At 37.1% G+C, this 23,053-nt stretch overlaps 1 protein-coding gene across 1 annotated transcript in view; it reads left to right on the top strand.

Annotated features, from left to right (window-relative positions):
• WDR49 (WD repeat domain 49) overlaps positions 1–23,053 on the top strand; it is a 165,545-nt gene that overhangs the window by 101,874 nt on the left and 40,618 nt on the right. Inside the window, exons 9-14 of the mRNA XM_043875086.1 lie at positions 1,835–1,999; positions 5,263–5,378; positions 15,420–15,550; positions 17,610–17,708; positions 19,362–19,526; positions 22,223–22,410. Of these exons, the coding sequence (XP_043731021.1) occupies positions 1,835–1,999; positions 5,263–5,378; positions 15,420–15,550; positions 17,610–17,708; positions 19,362–19,526; positions 22,223–22,410 (864 nt within the window). The remainder of the gene's footprint in view (positions 1–1,834; positions 2,000–5,262; positions 5,379–15,419; positions 15,551–17,609; positions 17,709–19,361; positions 19,527–22,222; positions 22,411–23,053) is intronic.

Genomic DNA, 23,053 nt, shown 5'->3' with positions numbered 1-23,053 from the left:
TCTCTGACATTGCTCACTAAAGATTTCAAACATCTGTTGCTAGTTTGCATCCTCACCTGATATTCCATCATTTATCTTATTGTCTGCACTCTGGCTTCGTGACACTTCTTACTGTTTCTCATGCTTGAAAGAGACTCCAAGTTCTCTCTTCTAAGCACTTTAATTATCTAGGGGTACAATGATGAAATAGAGGAAGGCTTTTGATGTGTCTGTCATAGAAGGTCTACGATTCAAACCTTGTTATTAGCTTGGGAATGGTACTTAGCTGATTAGAATCTCAGTTTTATCATGGTAGAAAGAGTGATAACATAATTTTGCAGGGTTTGTATAAAGGTCCAGTGAGATAGTGAATGTAAAGGGCTTGGCACTCATTGTTCCTACCTTCAATCCCTGATTGAGCCTCTTTACATTTTATTGCCATCCCCCACTCCAGTGAATGGATTTGGGGTTTTACTCTCTGTGTTCCCAGATCACGGAGTGCTGATACCTCTGTACTTGTAAGATTGTTGGGTGTTTATTTATTTCTTATCTGTTTCTCTCTCTTAGCCCAGTAGCACTTGACCCAGGCTGCATACTTAAGTAACCTTTATAAATTCCACTGCTGGCCCAATTAGTCCAGTTGGTCCAATTCCAACTCTGGTCTGGTCTGAAATTGTGATTTTTAAAGTGATTCTAGTGTATAAGCTTAGGCTACAGGCTCCTTGAGAGCAGAGATTCATCAGTGAAGCTCCACTGTCCATGGAGCTGGTGCCCAGTGGATGTTCAATGAATGTGGTAGGGTGAATGAATGAATGAATGAGTGAATGGATGAATACATGCATAGCAGCCAGTTATCTAGGTCTTCTGAACATGCATTTGATAAACTTTAACCCATTTAATTATGAAAATGTGACACTCTAGTTTAACAAATTCCTGATAAATTTATATTTATACGTTGTCAATCAATACGTAAGTGGATAAAGTTATGCTTTAAATTTTTTAAAAATCTAGATATTGCTTCAGGCAATTTTCTACCTACATATTTCTATGTTTAGTGTTCTTTTGTTTTTTCTTTCATTTCTTTGCGTCCCTATGTCACATAAGCATGGTAATTTTAACCTATAAATCGCTTAAAGGGCATCTAAATACCTAGAGCTTAAATAAGCAGTCTACTTGCCACTGTTAAGTTTCTTACTGTGGGACTATTACATGTAATCCTATCCTTGCATTTGTTTTGTTGCCTTCTTCTTGGAGTGTATATGCAGGTTTATATTCAACCTTCCTGGATTCTTTGTTTTTAGTGACCCATCAATAATTATGTTTATTGTGAAAATACATGCAGTACCTTGAGGAAAGGAACTAATGGCGTTAGAAGCAGTAGTTCTAGCAATCAGCTGATGTGAACTTTTCCCCACAATGGCTGGTGATGCTTTCTCTTCTGAATGCTAAATGAAAGCTGATATGTAATAAAAGGTTTATTTTCATAGAGTGAATAGTGTCAGAGCATCATGGCTGATAAAATCAACTTTCTCATCTAAATGTGAAAGATTTATAAGCTTATTTTCAGTAGGATTCGATTTCAGGATGGTCTCTAGATACTAAGCTGAACAGTGAGTGAGGGAAGAAGATTCCTATCTTTTCTGATAAAGAGAAGCATGACTTCATTACCTCAGTTCTGACCTAGAAATTGAAATGTTATCGGCTTAACAAAAGAAAGCAAATGCATTACAAAAATGTCTCTTGACTGTTGGTGGAACTCACTGGTGGAGATGCACAGGCTGGATATTTTGATTGAAATAAAAATGATGGATTCTGGAACTATATTTAATTTCTCCACAATGTTATTTTCTCGTAGGTAATCAGCTCTGATGTGGGGTCGACTGTTTCTTTCTGGATGATAGGCACTGGGCAGAAAATCAAACAATTTACCAGTTGCCATGGTAATGCAGAAATCAGCACGATGGCCCTAGATGCAAACGAGACGCGGCTTTTGACTGGCAGCACAGATGGGACCATAAAGGTGCGAACACAGTGACGCTTCTTTATCCAGATAGGAGGGGGCTAAAACATTGTGCGAGGAGACACAGCTTTGGCTATATCTGTGTTGGTATTTTTGGTCTTGGAAGAAAAGAGATGAGACAAGAAAGAGCTAAATAACTCAAACCATCTAATAACAAAGCTGTTAGGAAAATAAACCTCTGTGGATAAATGAATAAATGATTTTTCTGAATAAATTATTTAAAATCAAGGCACAACTTGTTTTACTCATTTCAGAAAGCCATTTCCAGTGTTCTGGATAGAGGACCACTTTGGGGAATAAGAGGCCTGAATACTTTTCGTGTGCTTCAGCTAATGTCTTTGGTTTCATTTTTCTCAGTTTATAAAATGAGAAATCAGGGGAAGTACATAAACTTTTAAAATGACATGAATGCAAGGTTTTCAGAAAATGAGTATCTTAAAATCAACCTATTTTGTAAATTGCATTTTTGTGTGGAAGGTAAGTATCAATAAGATAGTAAAGAAGGATAGTAGGAAGAGCAATCATAATCTTATTTATTATCCATCCTAAACTACCATTATTTTATCCTCTCAGTTATCAAATTATTATTAATTTCTTCTGGGATGAAAGTGCTCTATTATTTTGCAGAAACCATCAAAATTTCAGGTAAAGCTAGATTCTTACAGTCTAGAATCATGCCTACCAGTGAACCTTCTCTGCTCGCCTCAGCACTGAAAGTGACGACAGTGTCGGATTGGAGATGACTTGTGACACTTGGAGACAACAGAAGGCAGTTTCCCGAATAAGCTTTGAACTGTTCTTAAGTTTCTATCATAAGTGGGATCAGAAGGCTATTAATTAGAGGTACCTCCTGTGTTAGGGTGTATGATGCATTCAGGTAGACTACTGGGGACGGTAGTGGAAAGTTACCTAGATACGTAGGTAGGTAGTGAGTGAGTGAACGATAGTCACTCAGTCGTGTCTGTCTCTTTGAGACTCTATGGACTGTAGCCTGCCAGGCTTCTCTGTCCATGGAATTCTCCAGGCAAGAATACTGGGGTGGGTTGCCATTGTAGGTAGAACATTGTGGAATTTGGGGGCAAGTATTTAGGAGAATTCCAGTCTGCATCGGTCACTGTGAAGCATGCTGCAGTGAGCATCTCTGGAAATTAGCAGAACGTGACCTCTGGGAAGGATAATGGCTTGAGGTATAGAGTAGGAGCATGGGTTTAAGTCAAGTAACATCTTCATGGGAGAAATGGTAAAATGTGTGAAGATAATGGGATAATTCTAATCCCAACAGTCAGGTGGAAAAAATAGAAGTAACTGGAACTGGAGTATTAGACAGTGACTTAGGCAAAAAAAAAGGTGAGTATCCCACATACCAGTCCTTGGATACAAGGCTGGACTGAAAAAGGAAGGCAACGGATTAGAATTTTTTTATCCCTATGTTGGGAAGTAACTGGTCATAGAGTCCAGGGTAGGGCAGACTTGTAGATGGTTGCAAAACTAGTCCCAGTTAAGGGGCTTGATAGGATCTGCGGACAGTCAAATCTTTATACTACTTTTCTGTGGGTATTATTTTAGGTGGGCTTTATAAGAGCCCTGTTTAGAGGAAAACAAGGTGATGTGGGTAAAGAGCATGTACACCCCTCAATGTCTCAGCTTGAGTCCTGACATCTTAGAAGTTAATGTGAATTTAGTATTACAATCACAACTTTTGAAGGTACATTTATCTTTATCACAATAGCACAATAGAATTTTGAAATCTGGCAACTTCTGTGTAGGATGCATAAATCAAGGTTGAGCTGCACAGGCCATATTCTAAAAAGAAACAAGAATGAATGATATTTTTCCAATCTCATTTATAATTTAGAACCCCAAATCCAGTACTTATGCAATCAAAGATTTAAAAGCATTGCCCTATTTATCATGGTTTTCAAGTTTCTGTTTTTAAATTAATTGTTTTGAATAGTGTATGCACACAATAAAATTTTAAACCTAAAAGATACATACAGTGAAAAGAAAGTTTCTTTCTCACCTCCTGTTCCCTTCTCCTCACTTGTGGCTACCAGTAGCACTAGTTTCTTGCACATCTTTCTAGACTGTGAGCACCATTTGTTTTTCAGTGGTAGTCCACTGTCCATACTGTTCTGCATTTTACATTTTCTGTATTAGACTGATTTATAATAATGAAGGCAAACAACAACAATAATATTAGTTAAATTTTATTGTATATTACTATGAATCATGCACTGTCCTAAGCACTTTACACACACACACACACGCCTCTATATGCTTGGTACCATTATAATACCAGTTGAGAAAACTGAAACCTAAGGAAATAAACAACTTGCTGAAGGTTCTATGGCTGATTGGCTTTGGACAAAGCTTAGACAATTGGAGATGACCCATTCTTTGTAATAGTTGCATTATATTCTACCGTGGAGATATTCCATATTTGGATGTTCAATCCCTTGTTAATGAGCAATTAAGTTGATTCAAATTTTTAGCTGTTATGAGCAATGCTTCCAGAATATCCTTTAAAATACGTCATTTCACATATGAGTATCTCTGAGTAATGATTTTCTAAAAGTTGAACTTTTGAGGCAAAGGGTATATGCATTTTTATCTCGATAAAGTGCCAACTGCCTTTGATGATGTACCAATAATGTTTTGTAGCAGGACTTAGTTTTAACAGCTAATTACTTTGTCTCTTAAAGTGAACCGATTGGTCTACATCCTCATCCCACTGCCTGAGGAGGTAAACTAGAATTGCTTGTGCTTCTGTGGGTGTGGGTCTGGTACCCACTGTCAACAGGAGATTTTATTGGCTAAAGATAGGAAACCTAGGACATGATGATTGTGTTTCAGCTCTGTATTATATGTTTACAATTCCAAGCATCCCTGAAGTAAAGGTCCTGTGTCATAAATGAGGAAATCAAAATTTAGAAAGATACTTGGAGAAGGAAACAGGATTTTGACAGACTCCAAAATGAGGCTTTCATGTTTTTATACTGCCTCCCCCTTAAAAATATACTCTGATGTATTGCCTTTGAATCAACTATTATCAGAGTAGACTGATAAGGTTATAAATAGAGTAATAAACATATGAGCTAAATTTAAGTGGTGAGAAGGCTTTAATTATTATGTGTCTCAAGTGAATCAACCCTAGTGCAGAATGTAAACAAAAAAGTGTAAAATAATCCTATTACATCCTGTTGCTGCACTCACTGAGAAGACATTTTCTTATCTCAAAGCTGATTTTCACTTCTCTTTTAAAGGTCTGGGATCTCAATGGCTGTTGTCACCACATACTCAATGTTGGGCAAGAGGGAGCTGTGGATATTTCACACATCCTGGTTCTGAAGAAGACAATCCTGGTTACAGGCTGGGACAGGTATGATAGACTTCATGCAAAACTGTAGGAAGGTAAAAGGAGAGAGTTTTATAATCCCCTGAAAAAGTGGGAACGGCTACCCACTCCAGTATTCTTGCCTGGGAAATCCCATGGACAGAAAAGCCTGGTGAGCGACAACCCATGGGGTTGCAAGAGTCAGACACGATTTAGAGACCACCACCACCACCACAAAAGAAAAAAAGAACCCAGAAATCCTGTTTTCTGAGTCTTCAACTGATTTGATCCTAATTCTGAGTCTTTAACTTGCTGGTGCCCTTGATGACTGAAACTGTTTGGAACTGGCTGGATGCTTAGTGAATAAAATATTTTGAGATCATGTAGCTTGAACAGCTTTGAGAAGTGTTAACAGGGCTTTCCCCTGGCTTTAGGAACCTGTCTTTTTCTTTAACCATTCCAGATAGAAACATAATACCACTTCCTGAGTGTTAAATCCGAAACCTTCCCAAATTTTACAGTCAATAAATTCTTAATGTATAAACCTCATCCCTTCAACTGTAAAAGGAACTCTTCCTTCTTCTCTTCATAGTTTCAGTTGCAGCACAAGAGGGGAGCAGCCTGCTGAAATCTGTGTTAGCACCTCTGTCACTTCAGTGTAGAGAAGGGCCTTTCACATTGCACTTACTGTTTTCAAAGAGCAATTTTTCCATTTCATTATAAAGAAAATTTCTTTGCTTTCCTCTTTTCCTGAGAGAACTAAGGGATCATAAACAGGGCCTTTTCTATGGCGTTGTATAAGCCCTAAGAAAATTAAAGTGTGATATGTTTCAAAAATACATTGTCTATAAATTCAACAGTTCAAGAAATATTGCTCTAATAGGTAATTTGCCCAAGATTATTCACTATAGAAATATGATCTTAATGGTTTGAAGCTAGGATTAAATCAAATTTTATACCTAGAAAACCAGCAATATTTATCTGGGGATTTTTATCAAGCATGGGGAAGGGTTGTGTCTAATGCAAACGTGAACATACTAGACTAGACTAGAGAATACAGTACCACACAGAGCTAAGTTTTCAGAGGTAGTTTGACTATAAGGAAAGAAAGTATAGTTCAGATTATTCTACTTGCTATTAAGAACTAATTTAATCATCCTCACCTTTGAAAGAAAGCTTCTTCATATCCCTGGGAGCAATCATGATCCATCAATGACTCGCAGCCTCTCTGGTAGACTATGGCCTAATGCTCTCTATAATTAGGCTATGGCAATGAATAAGTGGACTTATCTAATATCGTGGCAGAGTAGATGTGTAGTATACAGCCAGTTCACTTTAATTTTGCACGTATCAAAAAGAGCTTTAAAAATTAATGTGTTGGTCAAAACTGTGGAGACAACATTTTCTTAGTCATATTTTTTAGACATCCATGGTTAGAAATTAGCATCAAATGGAAGGCTTTTTTTTTTTAATTGGTCACAGGGTGAAATTTCTAAAGATTAGATATATAGAGTAATTTAAAAGTGATTTAAAAAGAACACCCAATGATCTGATCTGTATTGGGGGTGATCACTTTCTATAACCCTGGGGAGGAATTTTGGGGGAGATTGAAATGAGTGGAGGAAAACATTACTCTTCTCATTTTTCTCCATCTTTTCCACCTTCCATAAGGTTGTCAGGACTTGGATCCTGTAGTTGGAATTGAAAGCTGAATGACTCTGCTCCCAGTTATATTGTTTTACTTTCATATTGATGAATTTGAAAATGATATTTTTATATTTTCTAAGCAAAATGTCTTACATTAGAATGGATTTTGCAAGATCTTTGCAGGGTCTTTTTTTTTTTTTTTTTTTTAACCAAGAGGCATTTAACAAAAGAGGCAAGAAAACAAGTAAGTTGTTGTTTGGTTATATCTTGGGGAGGATAGTCCATTAAGCCAACTCCCTAATAGTTTAGTGACTTGAGAAGAAATAAGTAGAAGTTTGAGAGTCTTTATTAAGCTTTCTTTAAAATCCAGAGGAGGCTGTTATGTTATACTGTAACTTTAACTTTAGGCTCTATTTAAATAAAGAAATTGGTCTGATAATTCTGTCCAAGATGGAATAGAAATTACATTTATTGAGTTTGGTACATAAATATGCCATCAATTTATTTTATTCATAGAGCTTTGTAGCATTATGCACTTTACATACATTATCCAACTTAATCCTTAGCTTCATCTTGGAAGGCAGGCAACATTTTGTAGATATCTCTAATCTCTGTCTTCAGCTCTTATCTTTCTAAGCTCACTCATCCGTTTGCTTGCTGGATGTATCTGACTGTGATCCCAAATTCTTCATGTTCTAAACTGAGTGTATTATGCATGAAAGTGAAAGTGATAGTCATTCAGTCATGTCCAATTCTGTACAACCCCATGGGCTGTAGCATACCAGGCTCTTCTGTCCATGGAATTCTCCAGGCAAGAATACTAGAGTGGGCAGCCATTCCCTTCTCCAGAAGATCTTCCTGACCTGGGGATCGAACCCGGGTCTCCTGCATTGCAGGCAGTTTGTGTATAGTCTGAGCCAACAGGGAAGCCCACTTTATTCATTCCCTTTCCCTAAACCTACTTTTCTCTTAGATTCAGAGCTTCAGTTAATAGCTAGACATACTGGTCATCCACCTGGTCATCTTTCTTATTCAACTTCACAATCAAGTAGTCACTAAGCCTTATCTCTTTTCTAGTCTAAATATTTTTTTTTCAAATCTATACTAGATTTGAAATACTATACTAGTATACTAGACTGTATACTTCAGAGCATCATTTCTATGTACATGAATGTCACAACCTTCTCATTTGTCCTTTTCTCTAGTAAATGTCTCTCTTTTACCTCTTAAATGGATTTACTCATTTTAATGATTTCTACAGTGATTTCTTTCTACAATACCATTTATCTATGTCACTTCCTTGGTTCAATGATTTTTGAAATGTCTACAATAAAAAACCAAAGCTCCCTGTTTCCCAGACCTATTCTGAGCTTCATTTGTACACTCCATTCTTGTGTACATTCTAAACTCAAATAGAAACCTGCTGTCAGAGTGTTCCTATATAAGCCGTTACCATTTCACGCTCCCGTTCCCTCCCCTTATCTAGAAATCTCTCTCCAAATATTTTTCATGTAGTTAATATTTATTCTTATTTGAAGTCTCGTTCATGTATCTTTTCTACCAGAACCTTTCTCTTTGCTCCTATGGTGGAAATATGTCATTGTCTCTGTGCTTTCTAATCTCCTGCACTTTACTTAACCTAGGAATATAAATACTGAACATCTAGTATGTATATATATCTAATATATACTTATTAGATGTTATATGATACTTGTCAAATGATTTAACATTTATTGAATAGATAGGAAATCTGAAGATTAACGAGATTTAAATTACCCATGGTCACACTCCAAATAAGAGGAAAACAGAATTGATATTCAAATCTATTGTTTCATTACAATAAACCAGAAAGCCAAGTATTACCAATTCTCTTTCACAAAGGAGGAGGCGAGGCTTGATGAGTAACCTGGCCAAAGCTAGTAGGCAGCTGAGTTAAAAGTCTATGCCAAAGTGTGTGCTTTTGCTACCATTCCTGAACTACAGATGGAGTCATTAAATCATGGGAGATCAATTGCATTTTAAGGAAATAATTTGACTAAGTTGATCAGGTCAATCAAAGCTAATGAATCAGTTTTGTGTATTTGAAGGGAAAAAAAATACCACATATTATCAACTTAATAATACCTCAGAATTTTATCTTACCATGATTTTCCCCTTTCCTTTCCACAAATATCTTTAAAATGCACCTAGATGGAAAACACGGAGTTAGGAAACATGGTGTGCTGAATGTGGAAAAGCAGGATTCTTTCGCTCAAGGGCATCACTTTCTAATTGAGGAGTTGATGCATGCAAGGCAGGATATGGAAAAATGCCCCTTTCCACTAAGCAAAGCCTGAATCAGAGAGCCCACTGGGTTGTTTAGGAATATGGCCATTCATATCTAGAGACTACTTCCACCAGAAAAAAGAACCCAAATTCACAAATTCTACAATATGTTTCGTATCATCTTAAGCAAAATGTACTGAGAGACAAAACTGTAAATTGACATCGCGTCAGTTAAAAAATACTTGGTTAAATACCTAACCATGTTTATGTTGGTAAAACTAAGTGAAGAGATGATCAACCATCTCTGCATTTGTTAAGTAGTCATATAATATGTATAGTTCTGGTAAAATCAAATAAATGATCATAATAAAGTTTAAGATTTTATCTTATTTTTATCTTAAATTTATGCCCTGAAATTTTATGATTCTATATTTACAACTCTCTATAAAAATAAAAATAAGCTCTTCATTTATTTCTCTTCTTTCAGTTAAAGGAGAAAACTTTGTTTGTGAAGGTTTTATGTCTGTAAAATATATAAATACTTATATAAATACATACATATATAATATATAAAGACATAAATTCAGAAAAGAATTTTTCATGTAATTTCAAATAATTCTGAAAATATGATTGATAGTAGCATTCTTCACAGAATTCTTTAAAAAGTAGGTGCTCAATAAATCGCTGTTGATATAATTCTATTTCTAAAAGTATTTTTTAAGGGAATTGAGATTAGGGATTTGAAGTTTCTCAACAATAAAACTTAACCTATCACAAGATATTAAATTCTTAAAATGATTGCCTTGCTAAAGAATTGTATGTAATCTTATATATGACTCAATCGTTTTTTATTATTAGGATGAGAATCCAAATGAGCACTTCCAAAGCTATGACTTATTCTGGATAATCTTGCTGGAGGCTGGATGGGGGCGAGTATGTGTGAAATTCACAAATAACCCTCAAGACTAAGTCTGTCACGGTTTCAGTACCCAAAATTGGGCTCCACAAATTTTAGGAAAAAGCATGAAAAATAACTGATTTATTTTGAACTCATTCCCTACCTTTGAGATAACCTTTATATCCTAAAAACAATGGATATGTTCTTTTGGACTAACAAGACATGAACGATTAACCTCTGAGGGAACAGATGTATAAAACGCATGTCTGACTCTGTGACCCCATGCACTGTAGCCTGCCAGGCTCCTCCATCCATGGGATTTCCTAGAAAAGAATACTGAAGTAGGTTGCCATTTTCTTCCCCAGGGAATCTTCCCAACCTGGGGATCAAACCCATGTCTCTTGCATCTTCTGCATTGCTAGGTGGGTTCTTCACCCAACTGTGCCACTGAGAATCCCCAAGAGAACAAATAATTGACTCTGTTCTTTTGTTCTCAATGTGACAATTTCTACATGATAAATTTTGGTAAAATTTATTATCCTATCTCATTCATCCTAAAAGAGATTATTTTTTAACACATTAAAAATTTTTTTTTTTGCTCTTGTCAGGCAAACTGATTTTGCTTTCTCAGAATTGGTCATCATATCTAAATTCTGAATTAGAGATAAGGCCGTCATCAGAAGAACACAGTGACTCAGTAGCTGTCCTCCCAGGACTTCAGATGTGAGGCGTGGAATGGAACTAGTAACCTCTTTCAATGTCAGAAAGAACAAATCTCTCAGACTCTTAAAATGGCCTAAAAATTGGCTTGTTCCGCACTTCAATTTTACTCTTGGCAAAAGTACAAATTTAGAAAAAAGTTATCTTGGAAATGTACAAAGTAAGAAATACAGTGTGGATTCTGAAGGTATTTTAAGGATAACTGTCATTTCAAATGAAAGTTTCAGGTTAGGTTTCAAGGGAAAGTTGGCAGCTAATTAGCCTCTCACCACTGTGACATACAAGGTCAAATATCAGAATGGCTACTTTTTATATCATGTTATGAAAAGGATTTTGTGCTTTGGGGTGTACTCCTTAAGTATATCCAGTTAAAATGGTAGCTTAGCAAAAAAGACAACTGACATTAAATATAAGTGGAGAGATAATAGAGGAGATATGGACTGACATCTTCCATCTCACTCCCACCCTCATACTCTCCCTTATCAAAAGATAATCTCTTCAATCAAACATACCAATAGGTAAAGAGGAAATTTTAAATATATACATATAAAACTCTTACAAAATTCACGACAATTTCAGAACTGCAAATTACCTTGCTTATACTATCTTGTCTTGCTAAGCCTTGTATTAATACTATTAAAATAACATTAATATTAGGTTATTGATTTAATAAATAAAGTAATTCATATATTGATTCAGCAAATTTTTATGAAATGCCTATTATTTTCTAGGTACTATTTTGGGCACTACTGATGCTGAGAGGAAAAAAAACAAAAGCTTTGCTCTCCTAGAGCTTACTTATGATAGGAAAGACAGAAAAGAATCAGACAAATAGATATAGATCCCAATATCACATAATGATAATGTAATCAAAATGATGTAGGTGAGGAATGAGAGACTCAAGGAACTCTTTAGCTTGGGTGGTCAGGGAGGGCGTCCCCAAGGAAGTAACATCTGAGCAGAGAATTTTTCATCCGATCATTTGAAAATATTTATTGAATATGCAATATATATAGGTCACTACGATTGCTACCCAATATGTGTAGGTCACTATGATAGGGTTGTAGAATAAAACACGATCCCTGATTTCTGTGAACTTACATTATAGCAGAGGAGCAAAGACTATATAATATGAATTAAATGTTGTGAGTAAAATGTAAATTATGTAAGAGATCAGAAGAGGGATATATTTCTTTCAACACTAGTTATTAACGAAGCCTACAGAACAAGATAGGACTTAAATGAATGGGTGTATAGACAGATGTGTGTGGAAGGAAATCCACGGAGGGATGGAAGAGCCCATTGTGAGTAAAAACAAAGCAGCTAGAAATGCAAAGCCTATTTAGAGAGCAGTATATGACCAACATAGATAGCATATTAAAAAGCAGAGACATTACTTTGCCAACAAAGGTCCGTCTGGTCAAGGCTATGGTTTTTCCAGTGGTCATGTGTGGATGTGAGAGTTGGACTGTGAGGAAAGCTGAGTGCCGAAAAACTGATGCTTTTGAACTGTGGTGTTGGAGAAGACTCTTGAGAGTCCCTTGGACTGCAAGGAGATCCAGCCAGTTCATCCTAAAGGAGATCAGTCCTGGGTGTTCACTGGAAGGACTGATGCTGAAGCTGAAACTCCAATACTTTGGCCACCTCATGCAAAGAGTTGACTCATTGGAAAAGACCCTGATGCTGGGAGGGATTAGGGGCAGGAGGAGAAGGGGACAGAGGATGAGATGGCTGGATGGCATCACCGACTCGATTGGCATGAGCGTGAGTAAAGTCCAGGAGTTGGTGATGGACAGGGAGGCCTGGCGTGCTGCGATTCATGGGGTCGCAAAGAGTCAGATATGACTGAGCGACTGAACTGAACTGAACTGAACTGAAGAATATTGCTTAGGTCTTCTTGAGTGGCAAGGGAGGTAATGAATTCACAATGCACAAGATGCAGGAGATGCAGGTTCAATTCCTGGATCGGGAAGATTCCCTGGAGGAGGAAATGGCAACCCGCTTCAGTAGTTTTGCCTGGAAAATCCCATGGACAGAGGAGCATGGTGGGATACAGTCCATGGGGTCACAAAGAGTCAGACACAGCTGAGCAACTACACACACACACACACACACACACACACTGATTGACTTGAACATGAGATGTGTTCAGAAACAACCTCTAAATACTCCTAACAGCTTAAAAGAGCTCCTGCAATCAGGGAATCTATTTGAAACTTTGTATTCTATCTATAAAATCCAGGCGAATTTTACTTTCTATTACATTTCTTCATTTATCCTTATTTTAATATAAAAATATTTTCTCCCAAACTCTTCGAGTAAAATGAACACTTAGGAAGGTGCCAGTTTTACCTGTGGTTTCCAGTAGCCCTGTCAAACATTTAACTGGACATTCACATTTTACTTTGAAAACCAAGGACAGAAGAATAAAGGGAAAATTTCTAAAAGAGTTGATTGGATCCAAATATTATTGGGTCTCAAATAATAGGTCCACACATTTGGTTTTTGTCATATAAGAAATGGAAAAACTAAGAAATATTTTTTTAAACAGGGTAGTAACCTTATCTTTTCGATCATGCTGTTTTCCCACACTGCTTGGAGTGACTTCCTCTTTCAAATCTTACCCATCTATTAGGGTTAGGCTCTGTAGGCTCTGTACCCTATAGCACCGTGAGCAGGGACTTTTATGGAGAAACAAGAAATGTTTGTAGAATGAATGTATATGAAGAGCTCCTGAATGAAATGATTAATCTTGTAGCAGGATGAAGGATGTACCAGAGGTGGGTAGCCTCTAGACAGTGAAATTTGTTGAGAGTCCTTTGCAATTGTTGCCATGACCTAGTGAGTGCTAAGCTAGGAAGCCATCATTGATTATTTAAAATAAAAAGGAAGGAATGAATATATAACATCACAGAGGCAGAACCTGAGGATTTTATTTGACTAAGGAAGAGAAAGACAAGCAGGAATTTGGAATTCTAGTCTATTAACCAATTTGGGGAATTTAGTGAGTCCTCCTGTGGAGGGAAGGTAGAAAATTTAGATTTTTTATATTAGCTGATGGAAACTATAATGGAACTGTCAGCTGTCAAGTGAGAATGACTCAACACTGGAAGAAGTCATGAATGAAGATAGCTTTAAGAGCCATGTGTATAGAAGTGAACTGGAAATTATGGTGGTATACAAAATCCCTGAACAAGCCCTTTTGATCAGAGAGAGTGGAGAGGAGGAATGATGGTCAACAGTGTCCATATCGAAAGGAGAAAGAGACAGAAGGAAGAGGAAACAGAGAACAAGGAGTGAAAGGTCAGGGAGCAAGAGGAGAAGCAGGGCATTTGGAAACAGAAGAGTTTCCAGAACAAACTCATCCATCAGAGGGTGAGGAGTTGGCAGGGCAATTGGGAGACCTTTAGTGTGAGTGAAACAGAAGCAAGGTTTCAGAAAAGTGAAGAGAGAATGTGGGTGGAGACCCCAAGCCTGGGGTTACAAATGCCCCTTTGAAGTGAGTGTGGCTCTAGAAGTGGGGAGAGGCTTGCCAGAGGCTGGTGGCCGGAGTTCAGTCAAGAGGAAACAGGGTGGTCCTATAACTTGATGCCTCCATCATGTAATATTTAAGCTCCTCCTTTCCTCCCCAGGCATCAGACATTTCATTCTCTGTCCTTTTGGATCTGTCCTCAAATTCACCAGTAATGCCTCAGGATACTGATCTTTAAAAAAACTGCTATTTCTGCTGAAAACATCTTTGTCCTCCATCCCATTCCTTTGAAGCTGCATTTTCAAGTGTTCCACAAACAGTTTCTCAGGATGCTGTATGAGAAAGGACTCTGTGGTCAAGTAAGTCTGGAAAATGCCGCAGGGAATATAAACATGTTAAATATCCTGGGTGAGCTGATGAAAAGAAACTTTAATGATTTTGTCTAAACTATCCAATAGTACTTATTCACAGACTCTGCTCTTTTGTATTGTTACTGCCGTGAAACTTGTAGTGGTTCCAAGTTGGAACCACTTGGTTTTTTTGTTTTCGGGTCTTGGTGGTGGATGATTAATCTGACAAATGCACACATGTTTGGTATTAATGATTGTGAAAGGAAGGTTAACCCTCTATATTCATAATTTACCAGAGAATTTAAGAGAGACTTCAAAAGGAAGTTCAGTGTTGGGATTTAGCCTTGTGGACAACAAGTAGGGATAAAGTTTTGGATAGCATTGCCTTTTTTTATTTTTTTAAAAATATTTATTTGGCTGTGCCAGATCTTCATTGCAGGATCTTCGATCTTAGTTGTGGCACATGGGATATTTTTTAGTTGCAGCAGGCAAACTCATTAGTTGCAACATGTGGAATCCAGTTCACTGATCAGGAATGGAACCCAGACCCTCTACACTGGGAGGGTGGAGGCTTAACCACTGGACCACCATGGAGGTCCCCAACATCATCTTTTAACTTCTCAAATCATGCTATTCAACTGTTGGATGGCTACTCCATATCTATATCCACGGCTCCATGTCTATATCCACTTTTATATCCACGGCTAAATGCTATATCCTTTTTTTTTAACTAGGTCTATTACTGTGTTTCGACCTCAGAACTTCAATCAGTTTTTCATCCAGCCTGAAGAATGGAAAGGAGGAATTCAACACCATGATGATATATTATGTGCTGCATTTTTACCTCCACAAACTCTTGTTACAGGTTACTTGAATGTTCACTTGACAATCAGTGGTGAAAGTAGTAGTTTCCTTTGCTTCACTTTGAAAAAGCCTTTTCTCAACTACAAAATGAACAGGTTTCTTAAAGAAGCTGTCTTTGTACTTTAAACTAAATCAGGTCCTTATTTTTAGGGATGTACAACAGTGGTTACAAACATCAGCTCTGAAGCCTGGCTACCGGGCTTCAGATCCTGGTTCTACAACTTGCCACTAACTCATATTGAGCAAGTTATTTTGACTCTAAAATACCATTTTCTCTGGCAAATAATAATTTATCAGCATGTTGGTTTATAGTGAGGATCGCATAAGATAATCTGTGTATGGGTTTAACCCAGTGCTTACAATAAGTCCATCAGTAAATACTAGCTTTCATTTTCATTGTCCTTTTCTGAGGAGCAACGTCAGGGTTGTTGGGTACAAATCCCACTTCTGTCGCACTCAGATCTTTCATAACAGGAACACTGTCTGGGCACAGTTTACTCTAAGTAATGTTGGTTAAAGACTGGTCTCACAAAAAGTCTATAAATCCAAGCTCTTGACAGGATCCACGGGCATACTTTGATGTGGCATATTAAAGAGGATCAGAAATTGTTGAATTATTTCCAACCAAAGAAAACAATTTATAAAGACAGGTTGCACCATGAAATTATAAAGTCCATATTTTGACAGCCTGATTTGTTTTATAGAACCAAAAATGTCATTAATTAAGAGGAATGAAAAATTACAGGAAAAGAGCTTGGATATCTATGAAATGTTACCATATGAGGTTTCCTGCTTTATCTACACTTAGAGTTTTGTTGTTTTCAGAACTTCCAGGAGGGCCAACCCTGCAGTTGAATTTGCTCCATAGCTGCTGGAAGTCTACCCTGCAGCACGTACCATATACTGAAATGTGATGAAAATAAGTATTGCTGTGTAGTTGATATTGTAGAAGTGTCATAAAATACCATTGTAATTGGGGAATAAATAATCTCTTCATTCACTTTCATTCCTTCAATCCTATGTGAACATGCTCCGTCAAACACTTTGCAAGTGAAACATTTTAAAATGATAGGAGAAGGTGGATGTTCCCATGAACAGCTAACCCGAGGAAGCTTATCATCTTTGGCCAGTTTGTGAGTTACACAGGTTGCTTCTCCAGGACAATACAGAGTGCAGTAAGCATTACTTTCTTCTCTCTCCAAATCCCAAGAAGGACACCATCAGTATATACCACTCAGCTCTTGGCTTTTGCTCTCCTCTTGATGTTGGCACTCTGCTCACTAGAGAGCTCTTCTCACGGGGCTGCTGAGAACAGTGGTCTGGGTATGCACTGCTCCTTCTAAAACCAGCTTGGTCAGACTTAGCCTCACTGTTTGGACTTTTCTATGTTTTCTGCATGGAACAGTGTGAAAGGACTTGTGTAGGGAAAGTTCTAGGATTGGAGAAAGCAACATTCAATAAAGAACATAAAAGATAAAAAATAAACAGAACACACCCAACAAAAGAACAGATGTAGGAAATAGAAACCTAGAAGGAAAATTCATTTGCCCTCAATAATAAACAAATAATATAGTAGTTATTAATACTATTTCAGTATTTGTAATATTCTAGGCAGTAGGTGCTTTTCATTCTTCATACCATAAATTTATTTATCAGATAAATAAATTTATTAACCCATTTTTTTAGGTGAGGAACTTGTGGCATCAAGCAAAGTTAAATAACTTGCCAAGGTTACACAGCTGGTAGGTGGTAGAACCAGGACTCAAACTGATAAATTACAAAGCCTTTATTCTGAAGCCTTTCTTACCACAGAATAAAAAAAGGTATTACAATAATCTCTATCAAACTTACTGAATGGTATTTTGTGACATTTCCAATTTCTAAAGTTTAATAAAAACACTATAATGACTATTCATTCATGTCTCCAAATATATAGAGAAAACTTACAAAGTGCCAGATTCCATGTAAGTTATTATGACAATGATTTCTTCTAATTGTTGTTGCTCGTATTTTCTATCTAACTTTCTGGTAATTTCTATTATCTGTCTTGGCTCATGTAGGGAGTTGTGATGGAGAAATTGTTCTGTGGAACAACAGCACAGAAAATGCTCACTATGTCCTTCACCCTGATTATCAGAGGCTGCTAAAATCAAAATCGGGTGAGTGCAAGTTTGAAGCTAAAATAATGTGGCCTGGTTGTTGGTGCATGGGCCTGCTGCAGCTTGCTTCTGAATTATAGATGATTGGCTGTAAGCGCAAGGGATTAGTGATACCGTTGTCTTGTCAAAGTGACTAAAAAGAACCTTGAGATTTACTTGGCTTAGCAAATTCTCCATGGCTTGCTGTTCCTTTTCTTTATGCTACATCAGCGTTTCTGAATTACTGACAGTGGGGAACAGGACTCTCATTTTTATCTAGCTTATTTTTGCCAATAAACCTCGCCAAATTGCCTTTGAGTGAACCTTGGGTACTCCTTGGTAGGAAAATGGGAACTTGTGTTCACTTGATAGGCTGCTCAGGCTTAGTCTAGAGCTTGTATTAAATATTATGCCACCTGGAAATCTTAAATTATTTCTTGCTTTAGAAAACTGTGTGGAGCATTAGATGGAATTATATTGTATTTTATGGAAGTTTAGCAGAGCAGATGAATATTTTATGCTTAAGCAAAATGTCTTGACAATTGCCTTTCACATTTTATTTTAGTTTCCTTAGATACTAAAGGTTTTTCCTTAGACTAATTTATTTGGGTAATGAATATGTCATACCTCATGTCCCAGTGAGGTTCTGTTGTATCAATTGGAAGAACTCACAGAGACTGAATTAGATTAGGAAAGGACTGGTCATCAGATACAGTTTTGCGTGTGTGTGTGTGTGTGTGTGTGTGTGTGTGTGTGTGTGTGTTTGTGTGAAAAGCTGAGGGAATAATCTGTTAGGAGGAAGAAAACTAACATAAGAAATTTGGAGTTTACTTGGCTGCAGGCATGAAACTCTGACTTGCTTTGTTTTCAATACAAAGAACTCATCATTAGGGTTCATTTGAATCCTCCATTAAGAAAGTGGAATTCTGCCTCTTTGCTGCATTGGCCCTCAGGGGAATAGTCTTGTTCTCACAGCAGACTTAATTGTGGCTGTGATTAAAAACACAGAGAGACAGATAGAAAAGCAAAGCAGGTAATACCAAATTTTTAAAAGACACAAGAAGCATTGCTGTAGATTTCTTGCTTTGAATGTTTAGGTTCTCTGTATAGGTTTTTCATAAGTATGTTCAGACTATTTATAGATTCTGAGATGAATATCCCCAGTTTTTATTAGTGTAATGTGAAGATGGTGTCATTAGATCATTGAAGTACCATTAAGGATATCCTTTTCAGGGTAACTCACTAACAAATAATATTGCTTAAAAATGATGATTTAAATACATAGTCATTATATCTCAAGTTCATTAAATTATTTACAAGCTTAATATTAATGATTAATAAGTTGAAAATGCCATGATATTAGGATCACATTTGTCTTGAACGTATCGGTATCTCTAAGATGTTAGTAGGGACTACAAAATGAAGTCCCTATTAATTCACATCAAGGAAAAACACAGTAAACTTATATGGAGTATAAGAAACAAAAATGGGATCAAACTGTGAAGTTGAGGTTGAGGAAGTGAACTGCAGGGGGCTCCATGGATGTTGACTGGAAGCCCATTGTAAGACTTGGGGTCATCAGAGACTGTGATGGGGGTGGCCTATTGTTTTTCATCTCTGTTTGAAGAGCAGATGTTTCTATTCATTAAGTCACATGGCTTGTCTCCATCTCAGATGCAGGGCCTCAAAAGCTTCTTGGTGCTGGGAGAAGCCCCTCTACCCATCCCACCTATGATCAGGCTACCCTCGGAGCCTGTTCCTTTGAGATGGACACTGAGTGCAATCATGCTGTTATGAGGCTTTGCTTCCTTGAAGCAAGAAAAAACATCACAGGGAAAGGTAAAATATATATTTATATTTTGACTATAGACTGCTTTGATACATTGTAAAATGTTGGGACAAGGAACAGTGAAGAAAGTTCAGTCTAATTTGATCTAGGCCTAGTAAAGTTTGACTGCATCTAGCGAACAGTCAGGACCAGATTACAGAAGTCACAGGCCATGACCAACAAGGTTAAGGTTCAGGAGGATGGGTCCAGGAGCAGAAGCTAGACCAGACTCTGCCAGGAATTTATACCATGTTGTGTATGTCAGGATCAGAGAGAGAAAAACTCTGGGCAACAAACAGAATTAAAGAAAACCTATGACAAACCTAGACAGCATATTTAAAAGCAGAGACATTGTTTTGCCAACAAAGGTCTGTGTAGTCAAAGCTATGGTTTTTCCAGTAGTCATGTATAGATGAGACAGTTGGACCATAAAGAGAGCTGAGTGCTGAAGAATTGATGCTTTTGAACTGTGGTGTTGGAGAAGGCTCTTGAGAGTCCCTTGGACAACAAGGAGATCCAACCAGTCCATCCTAAAGGAAATCAATCCTGAATATTCACTGGAAGGACTGATGTTGAAGCTGAAGCTCCAATACTTTGGTCACCTGATGCAAAGAACTGATTCCTTAGCAAAGACCCTGATGCTGGAAAAGATGAAAGGTGGGAGAAGGGGATGACAGAGGATGAGATGGTTAGATGGCATCACTGACTCAACGGACATGGTTGAGCAAGCTCTGGGAGTTGGTGATGGACAGGGAAGCCTGGCATGCTGCAGTCCATGGAATTGCAAAGAGTCAGACATGACTGAGTGACTGAACTGAACTGAATCTAGCCATGGCATAGAGATTTGTTAGGTATAGGGCTCAGCATGGGCTTCCCTGGTGGCTGAGATGGTAAAGAATCCACTTGCAATTCAGATCAGGGTTCGATCCCTAGGTTGAGCAGACCCCTGGAGAAGGGAATGGCAACTCACTCCATTATTCTTGCCTGGGAAATCCCATGGATAGAGAAGCCGGTGGGCTCCAGTCCATGGGGTTGCAAAGAGTTGGACACAACTGAGCAACTAAGTATATATGCAGAGGGCACAGCATGAAATACTCTCCAAATACATGAGCCAAAGCCTACATAGGGTACAAGAGCTGCATCTGAGATGACCACACTGGCAGATGTTATCAACATGGACTAGGAGAAAATAGTGAGAAACTCGGAGATTGGAAGCTATAGTGAAATTTGAAATAGCTGCTGCTAATTGCTGATCCCAGGTCATGAGAACTGCCTGCTCTTTGTCTTAATATTTTTGGTGGGGGTTAGTAGGTAATGCTTTGGGTGTCTATACCCACTGTGCATCCTTTTCAGAATAAGGCTGGTTAGAGCTGCTTCTAAGATACATGCTAACATATAATTTACTACAGTTATTTGATATTATAATAGATGAAATAACTATTTGCTTAATTTCCCTTTTGTCTTCAGTGGTGATGTAAACGTGGCATTGATGCAGCCTGCATCTTCCCCAGATAAAAATCTGCTTCTGAGAGCAATGCATATCTTTTACTTTTCTTCTAAAAAAATAATTTTTTAATTTTAGAAGTATTTTTCCTTAATGTTAGGAATCTAGATCTATATGTATTATATGACTGAAAAAAGAAATAAACGTATCTGAACCCTATTTTCCATATTCACTTTCTCATATTCAATTTGAAGATGGAAAATCTGCATGATTTTCATGTAAAGTTTTTCTGCATTAAGAATCAATAAAGGTATATACCCATATAGAGTTCTAAAATCATTGTGGAATATTTAGAATAGACCTTGAAATGGTTAGAGTCTAAAACTTTCTATTTTCCAGAAGGCACCTACACTCACAAAATGAACTGTTATCCTGAAATTGCTCTCATTTCCTCAACACTAATTCTTCTTAATGTTATCAGTATTCCCAAATTGTTTCCACTGAAGCGGCTACATACCATTATTTCTACCTTAAACAGATATGATTGTTAATAGGCAGCTCATTTGTGAAGCAAATTGGAAGTCATCTACAGATTTATCAAATAATAATAGGAACTTTGCCACAGAAGAATAATTTAGGTAAAGTGCTTCTACATGCGTATAAAAATGGAAAATGAAAAGGTTAGTTCTAGGCCTATGAACCAAAAAAGTGTTCCATAAGGACTTACAATGATTTCTTGATGAAAGATTAAGAAGCAAGCTCATAAGTAGCGTTCTAAGCATATGGCTGCATAGAGAAACCCATAGCTGTGATACTGTAACTATACATATACGCAAAGCCAGCTCTATGCATGAGGAATTTTACTACTTTGGTATATGTGTCTAATGGGTAGTTAAGAAAGATGGATTTTCTATAACTGGACTATTATCATAAAGTTTAAATTAATATTTTGTAAGTTTGTCTGAAGTAACAGATCAATTTTATCAAAATTTTGAAACCCAAATAATATCAAAATAATGAATGAAGGAGTGGTAACTAGATTTTATAGAACATCTTACGTATCCTATCTCACTTAATACTCAGCACAAACCAGTGAAGCTTTCATAGGGCTTTTCCCAGTGTATATTTGAGAGAATCAGAGTGCTGGGAATTGATCTCAGGGCTACTCACCTGTCTGACATCCATATGCTTTCAATGAGGAAACTGATGAGGAAGTTGTTTCTTGTGTTTGTAGTTTCCTAATTAGGTGTTCTCATATATTAGGGGGAGCCAACCTGGTATCATGTGGAGGATCTGGGTATGTCAGATTCTGGGATACATTTAAGAAGCAACTTTTGGCTGAATTTTTGGCTCATAGTGGAGTTGGTTCTATTATTATGTCTACTGATAAATCAAATCGATACCTCGCCACAGGAGATCTGGAGGGGTGGTTAAAAATCTGGAATATAGAGGTATGTTGAAAAAATTCTCACATTATCATTATTATTTTTGATTGCCTTTTGTTTCAGATAATTATGAATCAGGTCTTGTCTGTTTCTAGATAAAGGAAGAAACATTCAGTATTTTAAAGAAAACTTATGTATTGATCAGAGACTTCTTTAAATACTTCATGGAAAGAAGCAGATTTTACTCAATATTGAAAATCCTCTATTAATATATAGTCAAGTCAGTCTCCCAATTTAGGAATGCAGTATTGTTAGTACGGTACTGCAGCATTGTTTGAGAATAAATAGTTAAGATATGCCTCATTTTAAATGAGATAGTAAGCATAATCTAAATAGTGTACTGGCCTTTTATCTAACATTGTTGTCATCCTGAGTTTGTTTGGGATTTTTTGTGTCACTGATTACCTGCTCAATTTTCTAATAATACTATAAAATTGTATAATATGTGACTACCTATACATGATAAAGTTCATCCACTTTATCTAGTAGCTGACTTTACTGCTTATATTTTTCTATCCTTCCATTCCCCGTCCTTCCTTCCTTTCTACTTCTCAAGTTAGTCGAATCAGTTAGAAACCTTTTCTTGAACGTGAATACTATTTTTCTAACCTCTGTTATCATGAGCTGTTCTTTTGCATTTGTATCACAG

The sequence above is a fragment of the Cervus elaphus genome, chromosome 19 (assembly GCF_910594005.1).
Source record: "Cervus elaphus chromosome 19, mCerEla1.1, whole genome shotgun sequence".
Lineage (NCBI taxonomy): Eukaryota > Metazoa > Chordata > Mammalia > Artiodactyla > Cervidae > Cervus > Cervus elaphus.
The sequence above is the reverse complement of the archived record's forward strand: the minus strand, read 5'-3'. Positions and strand labels throughout refer to the sequence as shown.